General features: G+C 54.2%; 1 protein-coding gene across 5 annotated transcripts in view; it reads right to left on the bottom strand.

Moving 5' to 3' along the window:
- Positions 1–1,227: 1,227 nt before the first annotated feature.
- The window catches only part of Dact2 (dishevelled binding antagonist of beta catenin 2), a 9,781-nt gene continuing 433 nt past the window's right edge, over positions 1,228–10,575 (bottom strand). The window contains exons 1-4 of one of the 5 annotated variants that reach the window (XM_033763407.1): positions 6,959–7,001; positions 5,247–5,379; positions 4,123–4,401; positions 1,228–3,277 (exon numbers count right to left, since the gene is read on the bottom strand). In XM_033763407.1, coding sequence (XP_033619298.1) covers positions 1,611–3,277; positions 4,123–4,401; positions 5,247–5,298 — 1,998 coding nt within the window. In that variant the 5' untranslated portion in view covers positions 5,299–5,379; positions 6,959–7,001 and the 3' untranslated portion in view covers positions 1,228–1,610. Of the gene's footprint in view, positions 3,278–4,122; positions 4,402–5,246; positions 5,380–6,958; positions 7,002–10,575 lie in introns of those variants that run through there. The other 4 variants (XM_033763408.1, XM_010628894.2, XM_019208128.2 and 1 more) reach the window with 4 other exon arrangements.

Consider the following 10,575-nt stretch of genomic DNA (forward strand, 5'->3'; position numbering starts at 1 on the left):
TCTGGTGTTTTCCCCTTCTGCACTGATTGTGCCTGGGCTCAGCCAGGGCCCTGGAGCCTAAGGTCTCCAGCCTGTGACACAGGACACACTTTATTTTCTGGAGGCTGGGAGGACAGTCCATCCTTCCCATATGGTGTCCTCAAAGCCTCTTGATGATGAGAAGCTCTGGGAGCCCATCACAGCAGGGAACAGCAGGCCCTGCACAGGACAGCCCTGTGGGAAGGAGGCTAGGAAACTATGGACCTGAACAGGGGCTGGGCATAAGGTGAGGTCAGGACTATGAGGTCTGGTCCAGAGGCCTCATGGGCTACAGCCACCATTTCCTATCGCCATGGGGGCCTCCCAGCAGACAGTAGTCCATTTCTGTACAGTACCCCACACCAACTTTTACAGTAAAACCCCCAGTCATGAGTGGGCCTGAATACTCCTTTACATGCCAGTGGAGCTGTTTTCAAAGCATAGGGAGGGCAGAAAACTGAAGCTTCTGGGTTATGCAATCGCAGGAAGGCTGCTGAGAAGTCTGTGAAGACTGGAATGTCTGCACTGCAGTCAGCTCCCGCCCTTGGAAATGTTTGCTTTTTGGAATGGGTTTTGCAGGAAGCCCCAGATTCTCTTTCCTTTCAGAAGCTTCAGAGCAGCCCTTGCTCCTCTGCAGGGAGGCCTATGCCTCTGCTCTCAAATGTTAATCAGGTTGTAAACCTCTCCGACTGCATCCTGCCCCAGCTGCTTCCTACAGGAATAGTCAGCACCTGGAACAAAATAGTATTTTCAGCCAGTTTTCTTACTGTCCTTCTCCATGTTCCTGGGGCCCAGAACTGCAAGGCCCTGAGTGCTGCCCACCTATTCTCTGCCAGGCACTTTGAGCAGATTGAGAACAAGCCAGGGTGAGCTGCTGACCAGGCTGAAATGCTGTGGCACCCACCACACATCTGAGCTGAGAACCCTATGATCCACAATTGAGTGAAATTTTCTTTGGAAAAGAAAAAAAAAAAATTCGCCTCCACCACCACCACCACAGTTACTTTTTCAAAACACTTTTATGCCCAACTTACCCCTACTCAGGAATCCAAGTTTAGACTCCACTTCCCAAAAGGACACCCATCTACAAGCCAGTGCCCACCGAAGGTGAGGAGGAGGGATGGAGCACCCAATGTGGCTGTGTGCTGCAGGCGGGGAGGAGGATGAAGGAGAAGGAACACTTTTCTTGAGAGAATAATAGCATGCTTTTGGTGTTTATTTACAGAGAACTTAACATGGAGTTCAAATTCAATCCAGTTTCCAGCAGCCAGTGATTTCACTAAGACAATGCTTTGGGGAGAAATGGCTTAACAATACCAGGAAACAAAATGCCCCCCTAAACCTACCCCCACTGTCACCCCCAGCTGAAGTGGAAGCTTGCTGCTGGGTGGGTGGATTACCCAATCCAAAAGGTCAAAGACCTCTGCACATCTCTTCTGGGGAGGGAAAAATCTCCCATGCAACTTCCCACCACATCCCAGGGCCAGAGCCATCGAGGGGACTGTGACAGGCAGCCTCAGAGGCTAAAGCAAGCTGGCGAGTCACACTGGCAGGGCAGACCCCGCACCTGCTGCCCGAGAGCCAGCAGGCACTCACACCATGGTCATGACCTTCAGCGCTGCTGGCTGGAACCTGCGGATTTTCTTCTTCAGAGCCCTGGAGGCCTTGATGCGGCATAGTCTGGGCGCAGGGGGCAGAGGTGGCCTGGTGCCTGCTGGGGGCCGTGGGGGCTGCTGGGGGGCTGCTAGAGGACAGGCCTGCTCTCCCTGCCTGGGCACCACCTGGTCTGGCTCCAGGCCACCGCCCCTGCCCTGGATGCCACCTTCTGAGTCACTGCCGCTGGACTCCTGGTCTCCGAAGCAGTTGGCAGTGTGGTCGCTGGCCTTGTCCTCGCTGGTCTCGGCAATGGTGGAGTGGAAGAGCGAAGTGCACTCCGCAGAGTGCTGGGAGAGGTCGGACTCACTCCTGGCCTCCTGATGGACCAGCCACGGCCTGTCCTGGGCCTGTGGGCCCCCTGCCTTCCTAGTTGTGCTTTGGGGAGGCTCGGCACAGCTGGCCAGGCTGGGCTTGCCCGAGATCTCCATGCTGGACTTCCAGGGGCGCTGCTTCTTCCTGGAGGCTGAGCGGAGCGGGGCCACTTCAGGGGGCAACAGTACCTGGGATAACACCTGGTGACTGTTCTGCCGGGCCACCCCCAGGGGGATGAGGAAGGGCATGGGGTAGAGGGTGGACTCTGAGCAGGACCGTCCAGGGGACTCCCCGGCCAAGGAGGGCCTCCTCTGGGGTCCGAGCCCTTGAGGCCTGTGCAACTGATCCCACTCTGGGAGTGGCCGGGGGGCCACATGGATACCCTGGGAACTCTCGGGGAGAGGTAGTGGCTGCCTTCCAGACCTGGGCACCTTGTCACTGGCCCTCCTCCTGATCTTCACAGCTTTGGTCTTAGGGGGCGCTGTCCTCAGCCTGGATGGGGAGGCTTCAGCAGTACGGGGCAGATGGACAGAGTACCCGATGGCTTTTGGGGGGCTCTCGCATCCCAGCCTCCGGGGGGCAGCCAGGCTGTAGTCCTTATGGGGTTGCCGGGCATGGGGCAGGGAAGCAGGACCCACAGCTATCTCTCCATTGGTACAGGGATTCCAGGGTGTGAGGCCTCCCTCTGGGGGGGTGCTGGGGGATGGGGTGTCCCTGAGGGGTGTGAGTCCCTGCTGCCTGAGGCCGTCACCCTGCACAGCCAGTCTCTGAGCCGTCACTCCCATGTTCCCTCTCCCCGGGGCACAGACCAGCTTCTCTGGCTGGCCTCCACTGCCCTGTTTCTGGTCACCTGGCTTCTGTGGGAAGGAAGATGCTTCATGTCTTAGGGGTCCCTGTTCCCCCAAGACATCCCTTGGGGAGGCCCCTAAGCCCCGCAAACGCAGCAGCCTGTCAATGCAGGCTCCAGCTTGGCCCATTTCGCAGACTGACACCGTCAGGGATGTTCGCTGATCCCTGGGGACCAAAAGAGGCTTCCTGGGGGGTGAGCGACTGTGGAGCCAAGGGGTCTCCTTGGCTGGAGTGAACAGGGGGCTCTGCAGGGCCACGGCATGCAGTGGGCTGGGGTAAGGGTACACTTCCCAGCCCCCCCTGGACACAAGGTCACACTGGTATGTGGGGTCCAGCACGTGGGCCGGAGTGTCTGTTCCCTGGCGGGGGAAGGAAGTGGGCGTGGCATCTGCACCCGGACTCTGGATCCCCATGTCCACTGGAAGGACCTTCTCAAGGTCACCTGGGAAGGAAAACAAGCACTTCAGCAAGGAAAGAATTCCCACGGGGTCACTCCTCATTGGCCACACGTGTGAAGCCCAGGAACAAGGGTACAGATGATCTGCCACTCCAGCCACAGCACCTGGAGCCAGGCAGGGTGTGGCACCTCACCTTGGGGAGAGGAGCCTGTGTCAGCTGGGTGCTGTGCTGCACCCGGCCTAAGGGTGCTCAGAGATAAACCTCTGTAGACCCCCGGGCTCAGGACAGAGGTCAGAGAGATTGTGGCACAGCCCTCCTGGGCCATCTGAGGGATCTGACAGTGAGCTCTGGGAACTCTCACCACGGAGAGACAGAGGCTCACACTAAAGCTGCTCCTGTGTTATAAGTTTGTTTTTCTATTTTTATTTTTTGGTTTTTTGAGACACGGTCTCACTATGTAGTTGAGACTGATCTGGAACTCACTATGTAGCCCAGGCTGATCTCGAACTCACAGCGATCCTTCTGCCTCAGCCTCCCAAGTGTTAGGATTACAGGCGTGTGCCACCATGCCCGGCTTCATGTGTTATAAGCGAAAGGAGGCCAGAATGACCTCTCAGGGAGCAAGAGGCGGAGGGTGAGCTGGTTATCTTCCCATGGCCACTTTGCTACAAACATGGGCTGATCAAGGGGTATGAAGGGCTTTTCAAACCAATCTCTATTTTATATAATAAAACTCCACCCCCAGACCAGCTGGTCTACCATGAATAAGAGAGGGCCTCTGGCTGCTCCTCTGCTGCAGGCAGCTCCACACAGGGTCCTGCTCCATCCCCAGTGTGGCTGGAGGGCTGCCGTCTGCTGCCCCTTCAACCTCGGCTGCCTCTCTCTCACCTGTGGACACTGGCCTGGGCCGAAACACTCCCTGGGCCCTGCTCGCGCCTGCTGCACGGTCCAGGAACCTGCCGCTTTCCTCAGCAGGCTGGGGTCTCCACGCCGGTATGGTGCTCTCATCAGCAGACTGGGGCCGCCAGTTGCCCATGCTGGGCCTGGACTTGGAGAGACAGGAGGCAGGCAGCAGACTACTCAGGGATGGGGAGAGGCGGTCACTGCATACGGAGGCACAGGAGGTGGACAGGGAGCAGGAACCCGCATCACTCAGCTCATAGAATCCTGAGAGAGATGCAGACCATGGGTGCATGCCCTGGGGATCCAGCCCTGAGGGCCCAGAGCCTCTGCCCACCTGCTTGCCCTGGCACAGGGAGGGTGGGGAAGACTGTGAGATCCAGCCCCAGGCAAGATGCTCCAGATGCCTCCCAGCATCTGTGTGGTCATGGGGTACAGAACACCCACTCCCTGCAGGAGGGGAGGCCTCTTCTCTAGGTCCTGAGCCCTACAAATGGCCTCAGGTATTTTTCTCCCCCTGCCTGTCCTTCCCACTAATCTTCAGTCCCATGAGAAGGGGCAGTTTCTGGGCTCCCCATGCCCAAGCCTTCCTAGACCAGTCTGGAAAGCAGAAGGAGCGGCAGACTCCCCTGGAAACCTGGACCACAGGGCTACAAGGACTGTCTCTGCTTCCATGTCCAAGAGTCACATGGGAAGGTTGGGTAGAGAGCAGAGGTGACCAGGGTCATACATGCCAGGAGGGACTGTGGCCTTCCAGACAGAGTGAGGGAGGGGCATCCTTGTCAGCTCAATCTAAGCCCACATATTTAACTACAGGTATTTTCTGTGGCCCCAGAATAGTTGATCACACCCTCCACCAAATGTCTGTCTCAGCCCTGAAAGAGGTGAGAAACTCACTGGGATTTTTTTTCCCCCAACAAAGGAAATACTCTCCCAGTGTGTGTGTGTGTGTGTGTGTGTGTGTGTGTGTGTGTGTGTGTGTGTGTGTGTGTGAACAGTGTGTGTGTCTGTGTGTGTGTGTGTGTGTGTGTGTGTGTGTGTGTGTGTGTGTGTGAACACGTGTGCACCCCAGGGACCAGATCCACTTCTACAGATGTGCACCACAATCATACCTGAGCTGGGCCTGCTGTCGCTGTCTGGGCCCTCACCTGAGGCCCTGCACATGCCCAGCTGCAGCTCGCTTATCTGCAGGTCCAGCTGATCCAGGTGAGTCTTGAGGCCAGCGTCCTGCCGCCGTAACTGGGACTGAGGAGGCAAGAAAGAGAAATGAAACTGATAGCAGAGCATAACCCCAAACTCAAGGCTCCGGGGAAGGTGGACACAGCTAGTGACAGCCCAAACCCAATGCCTGGAGGATGCACAACTTCCTCACTGGCTGTGTGCCTCACTTAGGCCGAAGTGCTTCCCTGGCTCTACTGGCATACAAAGAAAAAAGTCTACTAACTGCTCCTCACTTCACATGCACAAACCACAGAGGGTTTTCCTCTCCCCACCCTCCAATAGTTTTAAAACCTATCAGCAGTTAGTTTCCAAGGAGACACTGCTTTATTGGGATGCAGAATATAACAACTTATGAGATTGCAGGGTCAAAAGCAGAATGTGGAACCTGCGACAAGCACCACCAGTAAAGTTTTCAGTCTTTTTGCTTTCTTGCCCTAAGTGAGGATTTTCAAGGTGACACCGTGTCCTTCACACAAAGGCCTTGGCCATGTCCTTCGCACAAGGGTCTTGGTTGGTGGCCGCCAGGCAGGGCAAGCCCTTTGCCCTCCAAGTGGTGGAAAGTCCTTGGGAAAGAGGAAGGCCACTTCTGCATCTGGCCTTTCTTCTCCCATCTGGAGCGATTTTACTTTTCCTTACTGGGGGTGAAACCTACTACCTCATTCACGCCAGGCAAGCGCATGGACACTGCACTGCACCCCCCGACCTTGAGTAATTTCCTTAAATATCAGCCACAGGTTTGGGTAAAGTTGCTGGGAAGACTGCTCTCTGTGAGCATCTGGGACCATAAGATGGAGCACACCAGTGTAAATGCTCCTGAAGCCTGACGGGGGTCTCCCTATTTGAGAGGACCCATCACAGCTCTGCCATGGGCCACATCTCTTGCCCTACAGCCCCAGTTCTCAATGGTCACTGTGAGCCTCAGCCACATGAGCTGTGCATCCATCATCTGCCTATCGTGAGCAGCAGGATGTAGATATTACATCTATGTATACATGTATTTGTGAACCCCGGTTCACGATCTTAATTCATTCCGTGATTCTGGAAAAGATGGCCAGATCTTTGTGTTCATGCAGGGAAGATGGCCACCATGTTCGGGTTTGTCCCTTAGCACACAGTTCTCAAACAAAAGTCAATTTTTGCTGTATATATATATATGTGTGTGTGTGTGTGTGTGTATTTCTTGTTCCCACTAACAAGTTTAAGGTGAATAATTCGTGAATGCAATTATACAATTCATCCTGTTTAAGAAAATGAATACATTTCTAATGGGGAATTACTTCAGTAACTTTAGTAGCATAGAAATCATGAGTAATAACAACTTCCTGTCTGCAGAACAGTCTATTCTGTATAGTTTCCATCATGCACCTGAGGTGAGCTGAACTGGACCTGGCCCGGGCTGGTACATAGCCAACCACCTCCCTCACCCAACTCAGCCTCCATTGCAGAAGCCAGGGGCCCTGGAACAACCTAGAGATCTGGATGGTAACAGAGTATCAGAGCCAGGAAGTTACTGGAAAGGTGCACACAGCAAAACCAGTCCTGAGCTGAACGAAACTTCATGCTCTTGGAGCCCCAAATGGTTCCCAAGGTCCTGGCTTCCTACCTTGCACACTTTCACCTTTCTGCAAAGGAGCCTGGGTCTCACAGACAGGCACTCAGCCTGCTTACCATGCATGCAAGACAAAAACAGAAATGAAAAAGATATTGAGATTCACCAATGGGCCAGTCACTGTATTTTTCCACAAAGGATTTTTCTTCTGTCACAAAACTATGGGACACAGAGAAAGTTCAGTTCTTTTGTTAGTTCTTCTCTTCCTGCTTAAAACCATCTCCTTGACCTCTCCTGCACATCATGCCTTCTGCTTCTTCCTGGGCCCACCTGCCTTGTGGCCTCCTCTAGGACCCCTCCCCTCTGACCTCTCCCCAGGCCTTGCCCTGTGTGTTTGTGTTGGGGGTTCGATGCTCTACGCTCTGTGATTAAAGTTTTGCCAGCCAGCTTTAGCTCTGGCTTCTGATTAACTGTGGCCTGGAGAACCCCAGGCCCCAGGTTGGCTCTGTAGTTTATTACATCCTCAGCCCCTCCCCTTCTACAGCTCCATATTCAAGACTGGCACCATCCTTGAGACCCCTTCCCACTGTCCCTGTTTTCGTTCCTCTTTCTCACCAGGGAACTCAGAGCTCAATGACCAGGGATGAGCATGGCCAGCTGTAGGCCAGGAGTGGAGCCTAGTGCTTGAAGTCCAGCCCAAGGACTTTGCAGAGGGACTCTTGGGGACACCTCAGCTCCACCTCCTGCTGCCAGCCTCGTCCACTGAGGGGCACTGGTTCACACAGCGTGGAGTTGAGGATCCCAGAGCACTTGAGTCAATTTTCCAAATGTGGGTCAGGGTTGGGGCCTGGTGTCTGAGAGCACTCACCAAGGTCCCTGAGGTGCAGTCACCTGGTTCCCTGCAGGTCCTGGGCTCAGGCCCTGGGATGTGGTAGGCCAGACTGGGACACCACATACCAGCCAGCTTCTCAGGGATGTGGTCTGAGAACCTCTGCTATAGGGGGTGCACACAAAAGGCAAGTATTGGGGTAACTCCTTCCTTTGAAATGTTTATATTCCACAGAAAATGATCTGATTTGCATGTTCTTTGCTTCCCCAACTGACAATCCTGAATTGCAACCATGCAAAAGCTTTATGGCATATTCAGAGGACAAAAACTAAAACTACCTTAAAGTTCGGGATATAGAGATAGTATCTAAAACAGCTTCCTGCTTTTCCTTGAAAGCTAAGAATGTACAAAGGAAACATCTTATGCACGAATGACTTAGCTCCAAAGGGGGTAAGCATTATACCTCAGTTAATGGGGAAGGGGCTGGTATTCTCCCATTGGACCTTTCGGTGACAAGCACCAGTAACTTCAGAGCAAGCCTGGCCAGGGCTTGTGGACGCCTGAGCCTTACTCATGAACCTGAACTAGTTCTCCCTCTGCTCTGAACTGCTCCCTCTGCTCTCTGTGTACTCACAAAGCCAGCATAGTTGTCCAAGGAAAATACTCGGTATCGTGTTTACAGCTGTGGAATCAGTCTGTGGCTTGCTCCTGCAGGGCTTATTGCTGGGTCCTACCCATGGAAAGGCATTGTTGCTCACTGCCCCTTTTTAGAACAAGTCCCAGCCAGCTAAGCCAACGACGGAGAAATTCACCAGGATAAGATTTCACAGCAGCCCCTGCCCTTCTCTTGCTGCCCACCTAAGGGGACCTCTTCCACAGTCACTGCAGCATCTGCTGGTGGAAGACAGAGCTTTCAGGCCACCCTCGGGCAAGGGTGCCTCTTGCCTGGTATAAGAAAGGAAAAGACACGAAGTGCTCCGCACACGGGAATGCACAGCCAAACGGCAGCTGACTGCTGGGGTCGGAGGGCACAGGGTTTCATTAGTGTAGAAATCATCTCTCCTTTGTGCCAGCAATGAAAGTCACTGATTTATTTCTTCAGCAAAACCTACTAAGCACCTCCTGCTGCACTCTTTTTGTGACTTTTGACATTGCAATTTGAAGGGTGTGGTCCATGTCCCAATGACAGTTAAATCCACAGAAATGCTTAAGCACCTCCTCACTTGAGAATTCCTGTGGGACAGAGCTGCGGAGAACTCTGCTAAGTGTTCTTTCAGTCTTCACACCTGAGGGAGGACACAGGCGGAGGGCTGGGGAGGGCAGGACTGGGCTACCCGAGGTACTGGGGTGTTTAACTGTGCAGACCAAAGCCTTTTGATGGCTTTCTTCATTACACACCTCACATCACTCCCCGTTTTCCCCTGCATGAAAAATGGGAGTGTTAAGTGCTGGCTGATGTCACACAAATTCAATTATTGTTCTCTTTTGATCACATAATCCTTTCCAAGAACAGTTTCAAGACAAAGTCTGCCTGTTCTTTCTGGTCCCACACTTTAAAAAAACTTAAACAAAAACCTGTTTGATCTCTCCCAGAAGGCTACTCATAATTAGAGGCCGGGCGCACACAGAATATTGCTGCAGCCAAGTCAGTCACCAGCTGTGTTCTGACCCGAGACAGGCTGTTCACAAGTGTTACACACTTGCTGGCCGCGTGTGCCTGGCTGCGCTGATACAGAAGCTGAGTGTGGCTGGATGCAATTCCCTGGGCAGCGGACACGTCTGTTCCATTACAAATTGATCCATGGGAGGTTCTGCAGGACCCACTCAGGGCTGGCCCTGCCCTCTCCAGAGTGGCACAGAACCCACAGACTGGTTAATGTTGCGGCTCCCAACAGGATAGATGTGAGCTCCTAAATTAAAGGAAATTCCACTCGGAGTCACAGAGGTGACTGAATAGACGTCTTCTGTAGCAGTCTGATTTTTTTTTTTAGAAATACTACAGTACTGCAAAAACCCTTTTGAGTTGTTCCCAGAAAGTCACATGATATTATACACCACAGAAACAACCAGCTGAGTAATAAGCCGAGCATATTTTCAACTCCGTGGAAGGGAAGTGGGGTCCACACAGCAGTGGACAGAGACATGGTGCAGACAATGTGTCCGGGGTTCCCTGTGCAGACTCCATTCCTACCAGAAGACAGGTTCTTACAGAGCCCTGTGTGGCTGGAGTAGAAGAACTCACTAGATAACTCTTCCCTGAGTGTTTTCTTACATTGGAAAGACCCGCTTTGACCTGGGCATGGCTGAGCACCATCCAGGTCTGCTCTACATGCAGACCTGTGGTCCCCGGGTCTCCTGGTCCTGGAGATGAGGCCAGGCTGGCAGGCAGACTTCCGCCAGGGGAAATCAAGTCAAGGCGCTCCTGTCAGAACTACACTGCCTCAGTCGGACCCCACAGCTGCCCAAATCTGCGCATGACCCCTGGCACAGACATGGGGCTGGCTCAGGCTGCTCCGGGATCCGGATCAGGGTCCAGGTCTTCTCACACCACTCTGCGCACCCGCGCTCTGGCTGCGCGCCCCGCCTTTGGGCACCTTCCAGCTGCGGCCCCGGCCCCCGCAGCTGTCAGAACTACACTGCCTCAGTCGGACCCCACAGCTGCCCAAATCTGCGCATGACCCCTGGCACAGACATGGGGCTGGCTCAGGCTGCTCCGGGATCCGGATCAGGGTCCAGGTCTTCTCACACCACTCTGCGCACCCGCGCTCTGGCTGCGCGCCCCGCCTTTGGGCACCTTCCAGCTGCGGCCCCGGCCCCCGCAGAGCGCACCCCTGACCCTCGC

Source organism: Fukomys damarensis, unplaced genomic scaffold, assembly GCF_012274545.1.
Source record: "Fukomys damarensis isolate Sample0158 unplaced genomic scaffold, DMR_v1.0_HiC HiC_scaffold_14, whole genome shotgun sequence".
NCBI classification, from domain to species: Eukaryota; Metazoa; Chordata; class Mammalia; order Rodentia; family Bathyergidae; genus Fukomys; species Fukomys damarensis.